The sequence below is a fragment of the Cyphomyrmex costatus genome, unplaced genomic scaffold, assembly GCF_001594065.2.
Source record: "Cyphomyrmex costatus isolate MS0001 unplaced genomic scaffold, Ccosl1.0 scaffold474, whole genome shotgun sequence".
In the NCBI taxonomy this organism is placed as follows: domain Eukaryota; kingdom Metazoa; phylum Arthropoda; class Insecta; order Hymenoptera; family Formicidae; genus Cyphomyrmex; species Cyphomyrmex costatus.
This window is the reverse complement of record NW_017279009.1, coordinates 1,025,454-1,050,556: the sequence shown is the minus strand read 5'-3', so window position 1 is coordinate 1,050,556 and position 25,103 is coordinate 1,025,454. Positions and strand designations below refer to the sequence as shown.

At 36.3% G+C, this 25,103-nt stretch overlaps 1 protein-coding gene across 3 annotated transcripts in view; it reads left to right on the top strand.

Moving 5' to 3' along the window:
* The window catches only part of Mob2 (MOB kinase activator 2), a 29,403-nt gene that overhangs the window by 1,208 nt on the left and 3,092 nt on the right, over window positions 1-25,103 (top strand). The window contains exon 1 of one of the 3 annotated variants that reach the window (XM_018545176.1): window positions 8,945-9,277. The exons of 1 other annotated variant lie outside the window; for it this stretch is intronic. In XM_018545176.1, coding sequence (XP_018400678.1) covers window positions 9,129-9,277 — 149 coding nt within the window. In that variant the 5' untranslated portion in view covers window positions 8,945-9,128. Of the gene's footprint in view, window positions 1-8,944; window positions 9,278-23,808; window positions 24,181-25,103 lie in introns of those variants that run through there. One more of the 3 variants, XM_018545175.1, reaches the window with a different exon arrangement.

Genomic DNA, 25,103 nt, shown 5'->3' with positions numbered 1-25,103 from the left:
AACGAGAGCCTCTCCAATTAGATCGCACTGTTTATTTTCGTAATCCAATCTCGAATTAAAGTTCCACCGTGAAGCAACCAGGCGAAAAATATATAAGAATTTATCTGTTTGTCGAGTTTAAGTTTATTTCCGCGGAAAAGAAGTTTTCTTTAGATATTAGGAATCTTCCGAAGTTTCGGAGTTCTTACGTGCAATTTTTCAACATCATTGTTGCTCATTCTCGCAGTCGATGACATTCAAGATTACAGTCATGGAACAAACGACAGACTTTGCTAAATCTTTTTTTTTTTTTTTAACGAACCAAGTATTGTCTGACAAGCTAAAATAATAAAATGAATAATGAAATGTTTTTTTTTATTAACTTAAATATACCTTAATGCGAGATTTTAATATTGAATTAATGTAAGTTATAAAAATGAGAACATGTCTAAATGACACTGGGTCAAATGAATTTAACTTTCTCAACGAAAAATTAATTTGTTTTGATTTGATTTTTTGAAGTTAAAGTTATCCTATTGTCAAGAAAATTTAAAATTTATTGTGATAATTCAAAAAGTAAAAAAAAGAACACTCCAATATGCAATCGATTTACAATTTTGCACAAAACGAAAAATTATATGCATATTATTTATGTACATGAAATTATGCAGTATTTCCAAAACGTATATTCATGAAGTTAGTATTTGAATATAATTTTTTCTTTATGGAAACAAAAACTCTACTTCAATGACTTTCATTGCACTCTGTGAGAACAACGCGATAGGCAGGGAAAGAAAGTGTATTTAAATCACGTTTAGCGTCAATCGAGGTTAGTGTAAGCTAGAATCACTCGCATGGACAGTCTCGGTTTACTTATACTACTTAGCGGTTTCCCCTTTGCTCCATACTCGTTACGATGCAGATTCTCTTGTGGTGTGATTGCACGGCAAGTTTGATCAGCTATCAAAGGACGATTCGCAGAATCGTAACAGCTTTCTGGCTACACAAATTTGCTTACGTAAGATATAAACGTTCATATAGCTATTGAGACTTTTGGATCAGAAAGGATTAAATCACTGTTATATTCAGTTATAAGATCATATCCATTTTTAGGATGGATCCGACGTTTATGTAATTATTTTGTAATTATTATAATTAGATAAGTTAATGATTCTTCGTCGATATTTTTTTTTAAATATCATCTCGACCAATTGAAGATAGCTCGGAAATAATATTGCATTTATTACAGTTATAAATATATTATTGTTATAATTATATTTTATATAATATCACTTTCTTAATTATATATACCATTGTTACACACATTCTAACTTTACGCTTATTTGATATTTAAATTAAAACAATGGTGATGTAATGTGGAAAGAAATTCTGAAAGACTGCCAACTAATTGAATACATTCAGCACGTTTACCTCTGTTAACAACGATATTATTTTCGCAATTTCTTAGTCTTACTCTTCGCTGCATAGTTAAGTGTATAATAATACTCGACGATAACAAAGGCGATATCAAGTACGACGGAGTTACATTTATCAGACTTAATTCGCGAGCATGCGAACCGCTCGTATAACATAAGCAGAATTTGTGTTACAATTACCGTTGTTGAATCGATGATGGATCCCTCCAGTTCTATTCCATCGGGATATCGCAAGCTATACTTCCCGGAGCGAGTTTTTTTTTTACTGCGAAATTCATGCATAAGATTTCCCCCGTGACACACTATTTTGTGTATTAAAATTTGCACGCTGGATTCTCCCACTCACTTCGACGAAATAACATCGCATGAATAATATTGTGAATTTCATTCTACTTTTAACGAATTTTGAATTGATTTTGTAAGGTCCAAGAACCTTTGTGTTCTGAACCGTAAATATTTTTGTAATTTCCAAAAATCAGTAAAACATCTCGCAATTATACATGTATACATGTACATATAAAAAATATATATATATATATATTCAATTGCAAAATGTTTCTGATTCTTCTGTCAAACTCGTTCAGATTATCAGGTGTATTTTTAGGATAACTTTTTCCTATTTTTAAAAATACATGTAGCTTGCATAATTTTTCAATCTATGGCACAATGCCATATAGATTCACGTGTTCGTTTTAATAACGGTTCTTTTAGCCAGGACGTGAACAAAAATATAGTACCTTATTTAAGAGAATATATATGTATGATTTCAATATTTTTTCAACAACAATAAGACATTTATAAATTTTAATTCTTGTTTATTTTAACAGAATATCGATTTTTTAAATTTGTTTTATTTATTTTGAGATAGTTATTCCCATACGATTGCTATTGAACAATTTGTCTTGCTGAGAAGTTTATTTCAGCTGGAATAAGGATATTATTAAGCTGAGCGTGAAAATTGATTTTCTTAAAAACGGATTCTCGTACGGAAGAACTTCTTTTCCGCAGCATTTATTTCTTCGTACAGATCTTCACTTTTTCAATCGGATCACTAACGAAAAGTTTATTGATTGTCGAAAATGAAGGACATTTCGCATTTTATGTGTGTTTCTTTCGATGATAATATCACTTTAAAGGCCGCCGGCCCCTCCGACCCGGCCGCTTTCCTTCAGGTTGATGATTTAATTAGCGCTATCTGCCATCGGAGTTAAACGGACGTCGTTAAAGCTTAAAGCATAAACACGTCGCTGTATCGTGTAAATCGTTATCGTATTATTGGCTCATAAGGGTCGGAAAATATGAGCGTTCAGCGCATATTACGAGCATCTTTCAATAATTGAAATCGTGTAATGTGCTGGATGGCACTTGCGCATATCAATTACAACATTAATTATAGCAGCCAAGATTATTGATTTTATAAAATACCCTTCGAGACGATTATAGGTACATACTATTTTCTTCCTGTGAAATTTGGACTCTTATCTTATGTAACGAAAGGTCGTTTTGTTTCGTAATTCTCCGAACTGTAACATGCGATATTTCAATGTCACGCCGTTCGCACTGTCGCTCGTTCCAACTCGAAGGGCAGTATCTTTCGTTAATTTATAATACTTGCTTGGAAACGGCAGTCCGAGTGTCTTTAGCGAGCGAGCGAGCAAAGTCTCTGTTCGCTGGCGCGAAACCGAACGTAGCGATGACTCACCTTGATCTCTCGTCGTGCGATTGGCTTCCTCAGTGATTCACGCACGGTTGCGCGTTCGCCAAAACGCTCGTGACGTGACGTTTCCAGCAGCACGATATGTCGCGCGTGCCGATCTTTCCGAACTTCGAAGAGAGCATCGTGGTACTCGGGCTTTCGACAGCCCGAGCAGGAGTGAGTTAATTAACGTTTCTCGATCTTACGTCTGAAGTTTGAGCTTGCATCTCGAAGGAATCAATCAATAAAAGTATAAATAAAGACGTATTTACAAAATGAATCTTAAATGAATGATTCGGACGAAACCAAAATCTCTTCGATCTTGAAATTTATATACGTGAACAAATTTTTGGAGTCAGTGTTTACGTATATAATTTATTCCTATTTCCTGCGTCTCTGTTTTCAAAAAATCATCTTCTGTCTATGGTTACGCAATTTTCGAATTAATTTAAAGGATATTTATACGGCAATTTTGGGACTTGGCTCGTTCGTGCTACGTTCTTCTCGGCATGATTTGATAAATTTAAATCCGTTTTGATGAACACAGAAAAGGTGTTTACACGTATGCATGACGTAATTCATAAAGATGTCTATCCTACGTGATTAATCAATGTAATCACCGCCTGAAAAATTATGACAACGTAGCGCAGGTTGTCTTCCATAATGAAGAGGTAGCGAAGAAGTAAATACTAGTTTTCCGAACCATCGAATTTCCTTATACTTGCCTGAACATCTGTTATATATCGGATGAATTGTTCAGCAGAAAGAATTAATTTAGAATGCCAGGAATACGCGACATAGATTATATTGAATTGGCAACAACACGTATCGATGATTGTTTTAATGTGTCATATTTTATACTGAATTTTGAACAATATTTTAAACAAATTTTCTTAGATTGCACGACGCTATGAATTAAGAATCATCGATACATATATATGTACGTTTAAAAAATATATCTTATTTGTAATTTTGTTTTGATTTGTAAAATAATATATGAGTGGTGCATATAAGCGAATAAACAATAGGTAAATTAAGTATACATAAGTGCCAATAGGACGAGCTATTGAGTAAATTAACCACGTATGCTGATAATATATTCATTTCTATACGTTCGAGAATATCAAGCGTTGCCTTGTCAATTCGTTTTATTTGCGGCTTTCATATTACAGTGTTTTACTTCGGATATATCGTTCAATAATTTCGAATATATCATTGCAGCATAATTAATATCAAACAAACGTTCAGAATTTCACGGATATTTGAATGCATTTTATTAATTCTTAATCATTTATAAATATATATGTATTTTATTAAACTGTAATAAAATACGAGCAGAGACTATTTTTTCAAATAATACTCTTCATGTAATATATAACGCGGCGCAATAAGTTTATCAAAGAGTTGTGCGTACAAATATTTACTTGTTGACTGTATATTCGCTGCAACATGTATACTATCGTAAAAAACATCGGTATTTGCAGTTTCTAGTTTATATAAATTCTAAATCCGACAAAATAGTTTAAAAAATTGATATTTAATTTTTTTTTATTTAGATCTGATATTATTAATTAGAAATCTCTTTCAGTTACAGATATTTTTCTATTTTATGGACTTATATATGCAGGGATTAAAAAAATAGTAATCTTTAATCTTTTATATACTTCTACTTAACTACGTTCTTAGTTCGTTATTGGACTAATAATTACGTTTTTTGCAATTTTTAACAATAAAACAATTTACAATTATAAAATAAAAATCAATTACGAGAGATTAGAGGACAATTTGATTCTCTTGAATATATTTGGTTTCAACACACATCTGGAAAAAGTGAATGCATGGGAATTATCCTAATTACACATGGACCTTAATAATTATTGTGTAATCTCACATTCAGTTTCCTTAGTTTCAGCCTTAGTGTTAACGAGAGTTTCAAAATAACGCTCGTCTCAACATTGGCACTGCGAACAAACGAACAAGAACGCCTTTTACATAAACGCACCTATCACTTTATTTCACGAGATATAACGGTCACTTTATCGCTTTTTTACGATAGCAACTCTGCCGATGTTCGCGATTGCATGTGAGTATCCCGCTAGTTTTTCCGGATAAACAGAGTTATCGCGTTTATCATGAAATATCGCTGCAACGTTCCGTTGTCGTGTCATCAAGGCCTTTACTGTGCACATACGAAAAAATCACGGTAAAGCTATATACGCGCGTAAATCCGTTACTTGCTGATGAACGTAATATAAGCATCGTATAACAAAGCTCGATGTTTGTGGAGGGCGAATTAATTGTTATATCTTACAAAATGAAATTAATTTTCACTCGGTTTTAAGGCAACTTTTTCTTAACAGATTTTTTTATTTAACATTGAGAATTAAAAAAGAGTGTATACAAAGAGAACATTCAATTAAAGTCTCAATAAAGAAAAGACTTCCAATCAGCCAAAGAACGCTAGGTTTGATGAGTTTGCTTTAGATTCACATTGTACGAAATATTAAAATAATATAATGTGTTTTATTTTATTTGAAGCATGTATATTTGAACTTTAACAAAATATTCTCTTTTTATATTTCTTGATATATTCAAGATATAATAGATCTAATAAAGTAGCTCTAGCAGACTATTATCGTTTTTGCACTTTGATTTACCGTGCTGTAAGGAGTTAATCAGCTGATGGGGAAAAAGAGGTGGGCGCCGTCAAACGATGATAAATTGCTGAACAGTAATACCACAATTAGTTTTTTTTCCACGTCCCTTTACTATAATTATGTCGAAATATACGTACGTCATTGTTTAAGGACTGTGCTGTTGATTTTAATAGGACATACTCTGTTGGCGCGTTCTATCTATCTAAAGACTCCCGAAGGATATGTCGCGGTTTGTATGTAAATGCCCAGGTCGACGTCGCATTTACTTGACATTCATCCGCACCCTCTTATCTTTATGCTCATTTTTCACGATAATGTCATCCGACGTCTTCCGTTGGCAGAGGCATATTCGTGAACGGGGAAATGGTGGGTGATTCACGGACGAGCGGGCAAAAATAATCGGCCTCGCGGAATACTCTCGCTCCGGTGGATAACAACCACCGTTTGTTAATACCAATCGATATCGGCCATTATCAAGTTACGCCAAAGATCGATAATAGTATTCTATCGCGAATTTTTGACGCATTTATATGTATTATCCATTTTATTCATACATAATAATTTAAGAAGAGATTGATTCATAAGCTACAAAAAAGAAGAAAAGTGCTATTTGAATATTTTACAAGTATAATATTCTACTAAACTAAATTTTTTTAAATAAACACTAAATATCAAGAAATTGTCTTTTTAAAATATAATATAGAAATATTTTCTTAAACAATATGCATTATCTTAAAAGACACCTCTTTATAATATTTTTTAGGTATCTCTTTTAGAGACATGTATGTCTCAAAAGATGTTCTTATGACATTTTTCTAGGCTTATTGTTGACTTTCCGCCGTACGATTTTCTTTGTTTTCCAAGATATTTCTTTTTATCTTTTATCGATATCAATGCCCGATAATAAAAACATTGGATCTAATCATGATGTTCGATGTTGGTATACGAATATCGATAGCCTGTCGAACTTAAGCATCATTCGTGTCGCCAGGTTTTCCGATCCAACGAACGCTAATAATAGTTTCCTTGTAGCATTCGTTCGCAATTGGCGACGGTCGGTGCATATCGGCCAGTCCATTGCTGCACCTCGATATCTGTTCGCTATCGACGTAATTAGCATCAATATTTCTCTTTCAAGTGAGTACCACCTTTAGTCTTGGCAATATTCCGTCGGCAATTCGTTTTTCGACGTTCTGCTGCCGTCCAGATCACGGCGTTATTATTCATTTCAGCGTCCTGTAATTCGTTGACAAAATTTTCTCCCAATATAGCTTGTATACCTTTTCGATCGCAAATACGTAATATCGCGCGCTTTCACATTATCCATTCACGAGTTATTGTAAATACGATAAATTTTCGACGAACGTGAAATCACATAGAGATCCGCGATACGTAGTGAAGTAAATGTTTCGTTTAAAAATATCCATTTTCGTTTTAGATTTAATTAGAATCGGAACTCGATTAGTCGAAATAATGACGTAGGCTTGCATTGATCCCCAATTTGTAATTCAAATTTATATTAAAACTCATTTAATGGTGAAAATCGAAGAGAATCCTAATGGCAAATTCATCTTTTTTGACATTTCTCCCTTCATAATGAAATTATTTTTAAATTCGCCGAAGATTCTGCCATTGATGATTGAGTCGCTAAAAATAGAATACCCCCATTAGGGTAGACTGCTGCTGGGTATAGTCACACTGAGTCGATTGGTGCGTAAAAAAAATCAATGTTACGGGGTGAACAATTTCGAAAGCAGACTCAAACGCAGAAAAATATAAGCTTTACATATTGAATGGCCTTAACCTTTCACATTTGTAATGAGAACTCGCGAACCTGTATCATGTATTTATTCACACAGATAGAATACATTAAGTGTAGCAATATGTATGTACTCGCATATCCACCGGTTATGTCCCAAGCTCATCCGGAAGCACTATCAAGATTATCACTTGCAATGTTGCAATTAATAGAAACGTTATATTCCGCCTTTAGCTCTCCATTTATGGAATAATCCTATCATTCCCGTTATACAACCGGTTTTAGTTTAAAAAGAAGTTTGCAAGGAGTCTTCACCGAAAATTGCAATTTACACGCGAGTTTATATTTCAATTACCGTTTTGATTCGAAACGCTCTTCCGCCTGTCCGAGAGTGTCCAATATTTGTTTCTATATAGCAAACAAGCATATTGACATGAAGCCAATAAGCGAAGAAACAGTCCAGTAGCAACTCGTCGACGATTAAACCTTTATGTATTTTATTGATTAGTCCTCTGAGACAACGGGAAATTGGGTCAAAACTGACTCGTTGAAATTTTCAGACGTACATGTGTCACGCAGCTATGTTTTGGCGACATTCGACTAATTTAATTTTCACTTTGTTTGTAAAGCAATTAAATTTATAAATACATAAATAATTTATATGCCTGATATAATTTTATTTTCACGATATATATGAATATTCACATGTGTAATATTATATAATACTTAAATATATGTATATCATATGTATCGCGAATTAAGTCGCTTTCGTTAAATTTCCTGATCATTACAAAGACATTCACGTTTTAGATCTTCTTTAAAGCCAATGTTTCGTATTCGAGACAATGGTCTCTATACTTTAGTTTATCGAGTACCTATACTCTTCCGTTTCTATCGCTCTTGAACCAAGTTAATTCTCTCGTGACATCTCCGTTGGATCTTCTTTTTATATCGGACGCTCACCGGGGGAACGACCCTGACGAGCAACAGACAATGGAGTGCTCAACTGGGAATTCGAGATCGAGTGATCTCGCGTTGCGTCGTAACACGGTAACTGACGAGAAGAACTTGTCCGGTTTCGGCTCGGTCAATCGTTAATTGCATTATGACGAGTCCGCTCGAGCGAGGATAGTAGGAGGGAAAGGGGAACGAAAAGGGAGGAAAATATAGCAGCGACTCTACTATACTCTGACCTGAGGAAGCCCCTGATACTCTTTCTCTCAGGCCGTTCTCTCCATTTCCCTCCCGCCGATCTCCGCTTCCTCCTGAACACGGTGGGACCCTCTCTCTCTCTGGCGATATAAACCGCGTCTTTCCCTCTCTCTTCCGCTTTCTCTCTATCTGTTGCGGCGGCGGCGGCGGTGGAGTGGACGATCGCGCGGTAGTGGTACCTGGCGAACGGTGGCCTGCCTGCCTGCTTGCTCGTTGTCTGGAGAACGGCTATGTCAGTCTGTGCTCCGTTACTGGCCTAGCGGCCAGTCAAGTGATTCCAACCAATCAACCGGAGCAAAGTAGATATATATATTTTTTACCTTTTCTCTTTCTCTCTCTACTCACCTTCCTGTCCTCCCTTCCCTTTTCCTTCTCGCCCTCTCCATTTTATGCCCCAGGCCCATCCACCCGTACCTCCCTGGTACCGTCGCGCTCGCGTTCTGATGTTCGGACTGGGGAACAGGAAGGTCCTCAAATATTCCGCCATCGAGACGTCGCTCTCCATCGACGTCGAGGATACTGTCACATGTTTCTGCAGGTCAGTTTCTATTTGTCTTGCTCCGGTGTGACGATGAACGCTATCAGCGATCCTTATACGTACATACCAAACGATGATGTATGTCGGTGATGCTAGTAGTGGCGATACCTACTGACAATAGCGTTGGCGTTTTCTCATTCCCATGAGATCTAATCAGAATTGGTATCAAGCACTCAACTTTCATGCATATTTACCAAAGGTGTTCACCTGTGATTGATTTATACTGACTAGTACGGTCAAATAGGTTATCCTGCAAAATTGGAGTTTTAGACCGTCTCAATTTTTACAATTAGTGCCAATAGTTTATTATATTCTTCGATATTTTTGTTTTATCATGAAACAAACATCCTATGCTTCTAGAATAAAAACGCGTATCAGAAACACATTAGAATATATTATTAAAGATTTATTAAGAATCTGTTGCATACGAAAATGATTCTATAGTTTAAGTGAAAAGGATAAGAAACGATTACAATTAGAGTAATAAAAAAATTTTTTTACAAAGTCTAAGTTCTAAAACCTTTAAGGTTTTATCGAAATCTTGGATTTTAAATATTTTTTATTTTCTCTCATCCAGAATATATCATTAATTGCTATACGGCTTATTCTGACTGCGTACCATTGCATTTTATAAAAGAATGCATTGTCGTTTGAAAAATCGTTATACGCTGTTGTCTTTCTCGACTTAAAATAAGTCACCGTTATCTTCTTTTGAAAGCCAGAGATACGCCGTTTCATCGCTATCTGCTGATATACGGACTTTTGTTAACGATTTTGTGACGTAACACACGGCGTAATACAGGAACTATCGTCGACAATTATTTTCAATTCATCCTTCGGCAATTATAATTTACGTCATTGCAAAGTAACGACATTCGCAATTATTCAGCAGTGTCAACGTTTTCTTCTTTTTTTCCCTTCTTTTTAAATCGTTACAAAATATGTATACGTCGAAGGACAACATCGTTTAACCGAATATTTATGTTTGGAGGTATAAAAGAGGAAGCACATTCTGGTTATACCTTTCTCGTGTTCTAAGACACGATAAGGTTGGAATGCGAATAAAATGTACATCCCTTTTTGCAACATCTGTTTGCGAGAGGTATCGCAGCGAAAAAATATAAATGGAATACACGAGAAGGCTACTCAGAAGGCCATTCGCGAAAATATAGAAAAGCGTTTTATCAAGCGACGAAGCTGTTTCTTATACACTGAGAGAAACATGTTTGGTTGGGAAATGGACGAACCGGCATATTCTGATAAATGGAATTTTGGTCCTAATTGAACATCTATTTGGTCATAATTGAACATCTGGTGTTATTTCGACTAGAATTCTAATAGATTTAATCAGAAAATTTTGATTTGTCCATTTTTTATTAGAATTTCAATTAATGCAACTATAGACTCTTTTCAATGTACGAAAGGACGAGATTGCAGATTTTGCTTCTCTCGGTTTTAGGTGAGATACTTTCGCCGTAAGGAGGTGAACGAGCATCGAGATGCTGATATGCGCGATGGCTGCCTTTACAATTTTAAGAAATAAATCTTGGAAGAAAATACGAGAAACTGCAAGAATAAGGCTACAATAAACTATCTTATCAGACGGCTGTTTCTCACGGGAGTCTCAGTTTGCACAGCCTTCTTGCTGTTTACTTTAATGACGTACGGTATTTAGCTCGCGATATTATATCTGTACTGAACAATCATCAGCTAAATAATATCTCGAGACTTTAGGAATTGTTTGCAATTTAGTTAGACGATTCCTATCGCACATTAGTCGGAAGAGCTTGAATTCATCTTGAAAACGTATTTAGCAACTACGCGGAAAGCTTCGTCGGAACATAATATCTAATTCCTCCCTTGAAATCTAAATTTAATTTAGACAAGTTCTATTGAAACGAGTTTGTAATCTCAAAGTAATTTCAAAATTCACGGAGATGGAAGTGTAAGGATTATTTCTATATTAGATGGGTTCAAAATTCCTATCTTTTTAAAACTGGGATAGATTTCCCATTGTGTGCGTTCAGAGTGCGGGATTTCACATAAATTCTGTCGTATCACATTTTAATTAACGTATCCATATTGTTAGATATCAAAGGAATAACGACAACTTAATTTCTTAAACTAAGGGCGAGTTTTTTAATTCATCGATTGATCAATCGCATGAAGCACAAATGTATCAGGCTTTTTTATCATCTGTAAAACTGGCACGACATTTTATAATATTAATATAAAATAAAATAAGGACAGTTCCAGCAGCACTTTTTATAGTTCTACAGCTCTATATGAAAATAAAAAAAGTTTCGCATTTTTTATATAAAAGATCAAATTTGGAAATATGACGTGCTAACTTCGTGAATCTAGCACGACAATTTTCCTCTAACGTACAAGAAAACGACAAATGATACTTTTAACAACAGTTCCTGATAGTTCTAATAAAAATCTAACCTATTTTTTTATACATAAAAAACAGACCGACACTTGAAAAACGTGTCGTGTTGATTGTTTATAGCAGATTTAGCAACAGTTTTCGTTAATTCTAGCGGAGTTCTACGCTTTACAATCATTTTTAGATAGAGTTCTGGCCGCTTTCTCAATCAAAGTTTTATGACTACATTTGTTTGTTTCAATATCACTATCTACGAAAGTTGTTGACGGATGAGCTTTAAGTTCGAAACTACTATCAAGCATACTAGTAGAAGGGGCACTTGATGCTTTGTAACCTAATACCATGTCAAATGTTTCAAAATACTCTCATGAAATACTATTTTCTCCAGTGCTATTTTGTTTCTTTTTATTAACTCTATATATTACTAATAAGTTTCTGTATTTTATATCACATATATCTCCTGTAACACCTATATATTATTTATTTCCTTAACAGTACATATTTTGCCATAATTGCTTTTTTTTTGTAATCGATCTATTAAATTTTGATTCTTAGACGTATGTTTACTTATAATATTTACGTAAACGTATATCTATTAATAATTTAATTTAACTTTGTTTATTTAAAATTAACTTCTGTCTGCTTTTCTTCTGTATTAGAAAACAAAGCATTATAAATCTGGAGACACAATAGTAATAATACGTAATACATTTAAATAATCAATACTTAATTATATATCACTAATTTTAAGAGAAATTTAATACAATAAGATTAGCATATATAGGTTATATTTTTAATTTATTAGCTCATTATAAGTTTTGCTATCTATGTTACTGTCACAGTAAAATTTATGTTATTACGAGAAAGACTTAAAGTTTCCATCGCTTTCATTGTTAATTTTTTACATTAAACTACCTTTATCTAGATTAGGTCACATTTACGTCTGTAAATCGATAAAAATCGATAAAAACTGTTAGACAGGATTATATATATATAATACACATATTGAGTTTTAGAATACGTACATATATAAATATTAAATTGCTGGTACCTATTAGTCTTAATCATATGACACACATAAATTGAATTCATCAAAACAGTTTTATTCATCAAACTGTTCTTCAAAGTAGGCCATCAAGTATCCATCGGAGATGTCATGTTGTTAATCGTCCTATGTGAAAATGCGATGGATTTATGCCGAATTAAAAAATTCGCCCTAAATAACATTTTGTTACTTTTAACTTATATGTATATTGGGCTGTAAATCAATCCATTTAATGTCTTTTAAGTTAGCGGAATAAAGTGAACAGAATCGATTTTAATTAATATTTTATTTGTTGTTCATTTATTGCTAACAAGTTACCAAAAAAAAAAATTTTTTGCTGTATTAATTTTTTTTGTTAATAATATTTCGCTAAAGGAAAATGTATGTGGTTGAATTATTTAATTTCAAAGTAAATAACATGAACGCACTGTTATTAATATATTTATTAGTAATAAATAATAAACTGAATTTGAGCAACTCTCTTCGTTTACTTAATATATTGTTGATTTAACTAAAATGTTGACTAAAATGTTGATTTAATTAAAATTAAACAATTTAACTCAAGGAAGCGTATTAAATTTCAACCAAATTCAATACATTTGCTTCAATTAAATTGTTTAATTTTTCAGTTAAATTATTAATGATATATTGAGTAGAAGCAGTGGCGACCTATAGAAATTATTAAAAGTAACTCAAATTGGGTATAATTTTTGGCGCCATGAATTTAACAGTGGATGTGTGATTACGGGCGTGTATGACGTGCAACATGTCATAGCACGTGCTTCACGCTCGTCGTAGTTAAAAGGGGGCCGGGCCACTCTGCGGCTTTCGAAACTCATCGAGGATGCTCGTATGTTGTACTGGTTTTTCATCGCATCACACGGCACGTGGTCTCAAAATGCTCCACTTTCCTGACACAGACCAACGTGTTCTTACTCGTTATAGATTTTCGGCCGTCCGGGCCACACGGGGTCACGACTCGACACGTTTCTAACGAAGGAGATAGGCGATTTTAGTATATATAACAATAGCTACAACAGCTTTCTCAAAATGAAAATTATAATTAAAGCTCCGACGCAAATTCCATGTTATCTCTTGGTCTCGGATAATCAAGATTTGTATAAATTATATATTAAAATTTAACGTTAACTTCATTATACTTGACAACATCGCTATGATTAATTATCGATTCTTACTTGTACGCGTTAGTAGTATTTTATCTTACGAATAAAATTTTAGTCGATATTTCCTTGACAAAGTTGCCGGAGGCTTAATTAGCGCGAAAGTATATTTAAGTTTCAAGGTAGTTTAAAATTGAAAATTACGAATTAAGATTTAAATGCGTAGCTAATAGAACATCATTTTTGTCGCTCGTATATATGTAGAACGTTCATAAAGAAAAAGTAGTCTCCTTGAGCGAGGTTGTTAGGTGACCAAATGAAAAAAAAGGGAGGTCGTATGAAGAAAAAGAAGGTCATGCTACCGGAAGTATATATATGTATTAGATAATTAAATTTAAGAAGATAAACGACATAAAGGTACCTTTGTTTAATGAAGTTGAATAAATTCTCGTGAAAGACGCAAATAAGTTCATGTTTGTATATTAAAAGAGAATTTTTTCCCTGCGTAGATTACATAGAAGCAAATTATTATTCGTCCTCTGTTAAATCTTCGTATTCAAGACTGCATATGTACAATATTATAATATATCGATGTCTAGAATGTGAAACTAATGGTCCAATTAATTATCGAATACGCGTGGAACTCTATTGAAAATGCAAATAACAGTATTATGCCAAATGTGTTTACATACAAGATATGCGAGAGTCGTAATTCATATAAATTAAATTTTAGATGCATTAAAGTAATACACTTTCAGAATTCGTAACTTAGAAACTTCAGTAATGTTACTTATTACAGATATATTTTTAGTAATTTATTTTAGTGTTTATTCTCAAGAAATACATTTCAGGCATTGCATTTATGACTTTTTTTCTTTCCATTTAACAAACTCTTAAATAAAAGTGTTTTCCGGAAATACCTTGAATATTTACGTCCCTTCTTGGACTTCGATAACGTAGCGCTGCATACGATTAAGGCTACGTCAATATTTGCATTTGACGAAGTGCTATTGGATGGCAAGATTCACACTTCGATATCTCTCACTTAGATCGATATCAGTATTAAGGCGATGACATGACCTCGATTTTTAATGACGACCATGTCCGATTGAAGATATGAAATCGGTTATGATCGAACACTTGCGCAAACATTAATTTGTAAGTCTTCTGCGCTTATTATCAAAAAGAAAATAATAAACTTTAAGAAAATAATATTAGTTAAAGATATTTAAACGCGAAAAAATTCCGTTATGGAAAAATGATCAATTATGCGCTTTTGGTATTTGCGTTGTAACGTTATAGGATATTTTACAACGGAAAAGGGGGGCAGAATTTATTAAGAACTGATAGCACATGATAATAGCACATGATAATAACACGTCAAAGCAGTAGCGTAATGTTTGTTCCTGAAACACGAAACCGCGTTGATGGCTTATTTGGCTCTCTAAGAGGAATAAAGCAGAGGAGCGATTTGATGAGAGAATATTTTACTCGCGAATGCGTGCCGGTTTTTATCGTGTGGCAAGCACGTTTTAAATTGGATCACACGTTTTCATTAGGTTGATTAACATACTAACATTGACATTGTGGTAGTGTCACGGTATAGAAAGAAACCCGTCGTCGGCTGTTACCTTCATCTAGATTTTTTTTGCGGCGTCATAGTTGGTTTAACGTGCTTGTTTGTGTTGGGACTTAACTCCGATACTGTATTGTCAGTCGATTAATACGATTACTATAATATATATATATATATATATATATATATATCTTTTGCATAGTCGCGAATGCACGTTGCGACTTATTATAATTAAAAGATACGCTCTGTAGCCGAAGATGATAGCTTTTCGTGGTACATAAGAGGAAGCACAATTTCGTAGGCGATATGAAACACGAACCGATTAATGGACTTCCGGCTAGGAGACGTCAGGCGCGGCGAGACGCGACGAGAAGGTCGGTTTCGCGGAAACCACAAGCGAACCGCAAACTGTCGTGCCACACAGCCGGACACGCCGCGAGACGGGAAAACCTTCTTCTGGGCGGAAGTGTTAGCACGCAGGTCGATCGTGCGAGAAGGAAGCGTCAGATTGACACGCATTATAAAATTTATCCAATCTGGAAAAGCGAAAGTAACTCTTTTTTTTATCTGTGTTACCATCTCAAACTGAAAGTCATACATTTGACGGTGATTTGAAACGTGAACATTATTCCACATACACACTGTGAAGTAATAATGTTTACGTTTTTATACATATTTTATACAGATACGTACCTCTATATATCTATATATATATAGGCTATAAACTACTTTTGTGGTCTTTTGCGATACCCACGCAGAAGGTCGTGATACGTCAGTCTTCAGAAGGTCGAGATACGTAGTCCGTGAGAGTTCTTCGGCGAATCGTCCTCGCGGGAATGACGAGGGGTAAACAAACGCGAGGGAAATGTTTGTCGATGGGGTATAGCCATGACGTCACACGGAGGCGTCTTCGAGGCGCCAATGTTCATCCATCCATCGATCCCCCCATCCTGTAAGGATGTAATCCTGGTGGAGAAAAGGATAACCAACCGCTCCGATGGCGCCTGGCGCCAACCTCCGAGCCATCCCCCCGATCTCCTTGTCGATCGTTTCAATAATTATTTCGCTATAACTGCGACCTCTCGGACGTTCCGCGTTGTCGAAGCTAAAGTGCAGGATCCAAGAGATCTCAAGAATCCTCGTGATCCCTATAAGCTTTAATCGTTATCTCGCTGACTTTTGGTCGTTAAGGGACTCAACGTAGAGACCACAGGGTCTAATCTTAAAGGGGACCACTTGTGCTTTCCATAATTTCCGCCGCGGATTACCGCGCCGGATCTGCCGTATAATCTCCCAGTAATTATCGATACAGCATCTCTCTTTATCTTCGTCAAGTGTAATCGTGTTTGATGGCTAGTCTCTCTCTCGTGATAGATGGGATAAACAGGAAAGAGCTTTCCGATCAGTGCCAATTGAAAATTGTTCTCTTGCCTGAAATAGTTTTGCAGATAGTTATATGCAAGTTCGACTTGTATCGCGGTTTCCGTTTTTGTTACATAACAAACGAGTTGTTTTTTTTTTTTTTTTTGCAATTTAAGTCACGCTGCATCATCGATCATTTGAATATAATTTCCCGACACGGAAATAGACGTATCGCAATACATTTTTCCAACGTGGAAATTTTTCCAAAATGGAGTTAAAAATTTGCTTCAAATATCCGCTTTTGTTGAGATATTTTCATGTTCTTTGATTTTTGAAAGATTTACATACATTCTGGGTATTCAAACAGCTAGTTATTTTAAATCAAATACAATTGGCGAAAATTGGCAGAAAACGCGCGACAGCGGAAGCACTTGTTTCAAAAGCGTGAAACGTGCTTCTCTCCCCGAGTGGTGATCGTTCGCGTTTATTACGGTACGTTTCGTTTTGTGTTTGAAAGAGAAGAGTATTCGGAGTAGATCATATTAAGGTTTTTAACGAATAATCGCATAAAATCGACGAGGCTTCGGTACGCGATACAAAGATACAAAGTGACACATGATCCGAGGGAGAGATTAACGAGATAGAATGGGAAAGAACGCGCGCTGCGCGTCAGTTAGCGGGGGCGGAGCGGAATATTGATTGTCGCAGAGTCGGGACGCTACCCCGCGCCGCCGCGCCGCGCCGCGCCGCGCCGTGCCACACGCGGCCCGCTGTCCGTCCGACAGTCAGCTGACTCGTGTTACCCGACTCACAGCTGATCCGACGCACGCTGCCGTGGTGGCGCAACCACCGCATTGCCGCCCTCGAGCATCCGTCGCGCTTCTCTTTCTCTCTCTCCTCTCACTGTCCTTTGCTCTTCTCTGTCTCCTGTATACGGATCATCTGACTGCGACCCTTTGAAGCGCAACGTATATCAGGACCTTTGAGAGGAAAAAGATGGAAGATAGAAAGGGAACAAAGTAACGGAAAATACGCCGAGAATGAATAAGTTTACTGTTTTGTCATGAATAAATCAAATTGGTCTGGACGTGACTTTAAAATTCGCGAGCGAAACTGGGGGAACTAATTTCATCTGACATTTTGTCAGATATCTTGTTACCCTCGTTGGCGAAAAGGATAAATGACGAAGGGTATCGCACTTTTGTGGCTACGCGCGACGCACTCCGATCGTTTCGGACACGAGCCGTGTACAAGTTAATTCGATTTTGCGACTGAAATTGATATTCGTTTGACAAAGCCTTTTTTTCATGTATATGTACGTTGGCTAGATATTTCTGTCTTCTGCATCAATCGATTGATCGCTACTCGCTATAAATAACTTGTTCATTGAAGAAAAATGGGCTTCTACTCGAGCTTGTAATTACAGGAGCTACAATTAATCTTAAGATACAGATTAAAATACATTCTACAGATTATTTTTATTATATTTTTATGTTATACATTTTTTGAACTTCAAGGATGCAGGTTTGATTATAAATAAACATATTACAATAAATTAAGTATATGACGAGTACACGACGACATGATAAATTACACGATAAAATGGTTTTTCAGAGACATTTTATTTTTTTAATCCTTCTCTGGCACCTTTAGGAACATTAGCAGTATTTTGATTACGCGAATTCTAATAAATTTAAATCTGTAAAAAAGAAGTAACACACAATTCAACTTCTACGATGGTAAAAACTCGTTAAAACAAGTTGGCAAGTTTTCCAGAATTTTTTTTCAGATTTTTATATAATTCGGGACAGAGTAAAAATATTTGCTCTCTTTCTCCTATTACTGCCAGAAGAGTCAAACTTTTATGTTGCCGGCGAAAGATTAATTACATAATATAAATATGTGAGAGAAGTATATATATTAGTGAGATTTCAGTTTCTCTAATTTCTAAAATTAATTGTTGTACTCGAAGGATATTCTATTTTTACGTTTTGTATATATTCAACATTCTACATGACTTTAATATATGTAAATATGAATAATTTCTCTTTGCGAATCTACGCAATTTGTTTGCGAGAGGCAGGTCAGTTCCGCGGTCGTGCTAATCCCTTCCAACTCTGGGAAGGTTAGATCCAGCGGAGATCAACGCGCCCGTATATATCTTGCGATTGCGTTATTATCGCACGCTATATATTGTGGTGTATGAAACATCGTCGAACGTATGGCTCACTGGATAGAAACGTGCATGTGCGAGTATATACTTCGGATCTGCGTACGTAGTTGAATAATTGAACAAGATGCTGCAAAAAGGGTACCCTCAAAATACCAGTAGGCTCTATAATATATAATATGAACGAGCCTTTCCTACATTAAATTACAGAAAACTGCGGAGAAAGGGGAAGCAAGCAAATATACTGATCTTTCTAACTCTTTGATACATAATAGTAAAACAATATTAGCCAATCAGCGAATCCTTAATGAAGAAAACAGTATATCTTTTTGCATTATTGTCCTTATTTAGGAATTAAAACTCCTTCCGTTGCATATTATAGAATTCACTGTCAAAATACGATGGGAAAAGAGCATCGATAAATGTCGATAGCTGAATAAATAATTTAAATTTTAATCTGGGAATATAATTAATTACATAAGTTTAAATTATAAGAAATAATAATAAAATAGCATGCTTCTAATTCCAGGCGCATTTAATATTTGTATAAAAATTACTTGTTGTTTCTATATAATATGAATTAATTGAATAATTTAGTCAAAGCAATGTCTCTCTGTGTTGCTATCATTTTTAAAAACTATAATACAAATTCTATTCTGTGTAAGATTTATAACTCGTATTTTCTTCGTTATACAGTAAATATATTAAAACGGCGAGTTTCGTATTTGCTTCTCTCTGCTCTATTAACGAATTATTAATTCTCTTCTCTCGTTCTTTAATCACTTTCGGGAACTTGAAAAATATAACAGAACGCGTTTTCAGTAACATTGATAACAAATTTAGATTTGCTGATACATCGTCGAATGCATTGGCTCTATATTTCGTGTTGTACTTCGGCGCTTTTAAGCGGCCGACTCCCTCCGTCGCGTCGCGTCGTCGACGATCATCGGGTCGCGATGTCGGCAGTCGCGTCCGTGCGCTTGACGGCGACGCGTCGTGTTACGTCACGTGAGGAGGTCAGGTCGCGACGCCGCGAGCTCCATTTGTTTTCGGAAGGAAAAGAAAGAGGAGAAAAGAAGGAAAAAGTCATCACAACCTGATTCGCGGCCGCGAAATGCGCAGAAAGCATGGACTACGCCTCGTCTGAACGACGGCCACCTCGATACGTACGGTCGATGCGTTTAGAAAGTTTACGATGGCATGCGTCGTATCTCTTTCGGATGTTTCATCCTTTCCCGCCTTTCTCGTTCTTCTTTCAACGTAAAAGAGAAAACATCTTTTTTACTCGCTGTGATCAGTCAAATGATCGGTGATAGCGACTAATAGACATCTGTGAAGCTGCCCTCTCATTGTCAAAATTTTGAAAAAATAAGCAGAGTTCTGGTTGTCCCTCGAAGAGTTCTAGAGTTCTCTATCAAATTTAGGAAGAATTCTATTGATTAAAGCAGCGAAAACACCATTTGAAATTACGGGGGGGCCAACTTCACGATTCTGCAAGTTTGAAGAGCTATAAACTTCTAAACCGTTCATTTTAGCACGTTGATCTATAGAGGACAATCGATAGAACTCTTTGGAGGGCTATCAGAACTTTTAAGAAAACAACGAATTTCCTAAAATTTTTTTTCAAAAAAATTTTTTCAGAAAAAGAAATTTTTTTTTTTTTAAGAAATTCAGCAATCTGATACGAGTTCTAGTAGCCCCCCGAAGAGTTCTAACGATTATCCTTAACAACCAATGCTCTAAAATCAATATTTAGAAAGATATAGTACTTTGAAGTTACAGATTATTAATATTTTTCTAAGTCCACAAACGAAAAATTTTTTTCTCGGAAATCCGGTGTTTTCTTGAGAGTTCTGGTAGCCCCCCAAAGAGTTCTAACGATTATAATTTTATTTTGTGCAATAAATATCCTGGAAAAGAGTGAAAGTTATTACTTCTGAGAAAGTTGCAAATTTTTTAAGTAGATCATTATTATTACGTAATGAAAAAGAATTTGACAAAGAAAGAGAATGAGAGTTTGTACAATACAAACCGGGGATTAAGTAGACCGATCCAGGTATCTTCTGCCTGAAAATTCTCGTGAATTTTTAGGCAACGTCAGAAGCTTTTTGGAAGTTCGTGCGTTCCCCTAGGACGAGAAAATAAGGTGGTCCTTTATTTACTCACTTGATCCTTCGGGAATCTCATCGACAGACCGACCGTGACGAATACTTTCAGTCAGAATCGAGGCTGTAGTAGCTGAATTTAGATCTATGTAGGTGCTTTAGGGACTTTTTAGATCCCACTGGATGAAAAAGCATTACTTAGTGTTTTTGAAATAAATCGTCAGATTTGGCATCATCATTTCATTCACTTCTAAAGATATTATTATATTATATATATATAATGTATAAACAATACATAAATTTTATAATACAATATTATGAAATAAAATGTAAATTTTGAGTCGGAAGAGAAAATCGCAACCTATCTTTACTTGAACTTATCGCTATTCACTCCAGAGTTATATATGATTTAAATTTTGGACCGACCAATGTGACCTCGTCCAGGTCACGATCAAGGACGCATACGTCGCGGCTTCGTCGAGTTGGTCGAAATCGTTGGCAGCTATTTGGCTCGATTTCGTTCACTTTGCGACGCACCGATGCTCGAATTTCCGCTCGGGCAGCTAACCGGGTTGATAAGTTTCCAGTGCGCACTGCTATTTCTCAGGAAATTGCAGCGTTGTCGTAATTGTCAATTATTAAAAAAAAAAAGTCTTATGCTGAGACATCTTTAGTTTTCAATCCACATGAATTATCCATCAATTATAAAATCATTTACGTGACACACATGAGCCTCTATATTATTCTATTTTTTATCTTTTAAGATATTTTTGAAGAAATTTCTCTTTGATCGCATGCATCGTTTTAATTTTAGAAAAAACACAAGTCCCTCGACCTTTATTGTTTGTGCTATGAGAGTTCCGTCTAGCACAAAGTTCACGTTTTACCTTTGCACCGATAACTCACGGCAGGAAATAACGCGTTTGCGAAAACAATATGTGAACTTTTGTGCCAATAAAACAAGCATTGGTGAAAAACAAAGGCAAATTGTAAAACGAACGTCCTCCGAGAATGAAATACGCGAGCGTGTATTTACACTACGTTCTTTAATTTACATTGTAATAATAATTTTTACATTATGTTAATGAAATTTATTATATTTATGTTGCATTCAAATTTATATTGTATTTTACTTTTTAATCGCATGTTATATTTTATATTTTATCGCAGTAAATTAGAATTCTCTACTTCCAACACATTCATTAACGTCAACAAAATCGCGATACCGAACTTTATAGCACCGTAGCTTCGAGTTTTGCACGTTTGCGAAATATTGCGAAGCGTATAATTCCACATGCGCGAAAAGTTAGTTAAGGCACGAACTCGCTCGAACTCACCAACCCTTGCTCGTCACGAGACGGTCATCGATTCTATTTCGGCCGACCGGAATCCCTAATCCCCGGCTCTCTGCTATATCTTTCCTCGTTGCATTACGGACGCACGTGTACGCGATAACCCAGTTCCTGAAAGACACCGAAGCGACAAAACTCGCGACGGTAACTCGGGAAATGAGAAACTTGGAGTTTTGCCCAAATTTTTCAGGATTGGCGGATCGCCGCGCCGCGCCGCGCCGCGCCGCGAGGGCACGCCGAGAGAGATACGTACGAGGGAGAACGTGAAAAAAAGTGAGGTAGTAGGTAGGAGAAATGCAATTTATTGATACTCCGAAATGTAGATTCCCCGGAGTAATTCGCGGGGAATAATAATTTCACATTGACTCTTTATTTGCTGTATTGATCGAAACGGAACATTAGGACTATCAGTATACATTAATCCGCACAGTATATGGTTTGAACTATTATTCAACTTCTTCGACGTAACGATTCATCAAAAAAGAACGCTCGAATTTTGCTTCAGATCGACGGTGAACAATCTTTCGCGACTATCGTAAACGAGATCGATTGTCTTCCAAGGAGCGTCTTCCGCAACTTCCATCGTCTTCCCGCGAGCTATTTCTTCTCGGGCCGATTAGATCGGGCGCCACCGTCATCGTGCTACTAACAAATCGTCAGACCTGGTAAGACGATGAACATGACGGACTCGAGATTGGTTCAGTAGGTCGCTTTTAATTTCAAGGAATTACCCGAGAAAATCATCGAAAGGAATTACGCATATGGATTTCCTCGGGAGAATTAAAAATTCAAACCCGAAAGAATCGATCGAACGCATTTGAGAGGCGTGAGAATTAAATGAGAAAAATAATTACTTAACAGTTTTTTAGAGTCCAATGATTTTTTTATGAAAAATATCGGAGTTTACATTGAAAAATCAAGAACGATAAATCGGGATGTGCGAAAAATGTGAAGTGATTGCAGACTGTTCACCGCTTTTTCAACATGCAACGAAAAAATATTACTAGGAAAGTTATCAGGATTTATAAGAGCTGAGTAACACATTTAAAGTACATAAGTATTAAGTATACGGTTAGAAGAAGAAAAAAAAAAGAGGACATAACACGCGATAGAGAAGAAACTTCATTAGAAGAAATTATTAAAGTCTATTAGACGCGACGGATCCGACCAATTCTCGAGCTTGACGGAGCAGGTACATCGAAGACCGAAAGGAGATTCTCCGGAGTATCTCTTGACACGAACGCATTCCGTCCTTGATACTAAAGTAATTAATTTAACGCACTCGAAGATTCTCGCATTCGCTTCCTACACTTTGGTCTTCGTCGACCACGTAGATCGGTAGTCAATCTCAAGAGAGATCTCGGAGAAAGCCGTCCTGGTGCGTGCTGTTGTTCATCGTTCGATGACAAACGAACAAGATTTGGTGCCTACCCAGCGTGCGTGAGCGGATCCTCGGGCACGAGGGCGGTGCGCCGAGGAGATCGTCCTCGACCACGACGATCGCGACGACAAGGACGACGGCATCGACGGCAACGATGCTACGCTCGCCGGCGCGCGGCGCCATCACCGTCCTACGGGAGCCCTCCGCTTCTGCATCCGTTTCCGCCGCGGCCGCGGCGGCCGCGGTGGCGTCCTCGGCCACCACCGTCTCGGCACCGCCGACGCCGGTGCACCACGGCGGCGCCGGTACCGGCGCCGGCAGCTCGAGCAGCGCCTCCTCCTCGCGTCTCTCCTTGCTCGACACCTGCCACAGGAAGATCAGGCTCTTCGGCGAGTTAGTTGCGTGAGTTTCCCATCCCTTCCGCCGTTCCATTTTTCCACCCGCAACCGATATATCGTATAGATATGTGCATATGTATATATATGGTACGTGCCGTAACGTGGAACTAGCCCGGTGTAATTAAAGCGCATCTTCTCTATGCGAGATATATATGGATTGGGAAGAATCGAGTGTCCTCGTAATACGTAAATTGTCGTACTATGCCTGAAAAGGCATCGATAGCGTCATAGACGAGTATTGTTGTACGAGATGACTGTGTTGTACGCGATTAGAGACATACGTCATGATAACGACGATGAATTTGTATACATTTAGGCTGATTTACGTCAGCTTTTTTTCTTTCTATGCGGAGATGCAGCTTCTTTCCAGGAGCATGTGTGCTTTCTAGAGAGAGATTTGTGCGCGCTTTGGATCGTGTGTAGACGTGGCTGAACATCGCTGCTATCGTTATTGCATGTAATTGCATTTTTCACTGGCAGGAAGCTGAATGTGCGACGCGACTGCTGCGTACCGAGCAAGCTCGAGCCGAAAAAATCAGTTGTTATGTTTATAATCCTCACGTGCAAACAAGAACACTCTGTGTTAGTTGCGTGCGTTACACGTTAATTAGAACTATCGTTTACTTTCTTGATATTTATTATTACATTGGTGCAGAATATTTGTTTTTTTATTTTTAAGTAAACTAACACTTATCTCTCTGAGTTTTTTGAAAGAAGCAGTTAAAAATTTCTTTCTAGATTTTAATAAATAAGTATGCTACGAAATTGTATAATTTTGTTTTTAAACTTAATTTGGCAAATACACCAAATCTTTTGCATTAACGTGATAACAGGATTTTACTATTTATTATCTCATAATTTTCCATATGTATATGTATGTATCTAATAATTATTTTTTTATAAAATTTATTGACAGTATAGATTTTT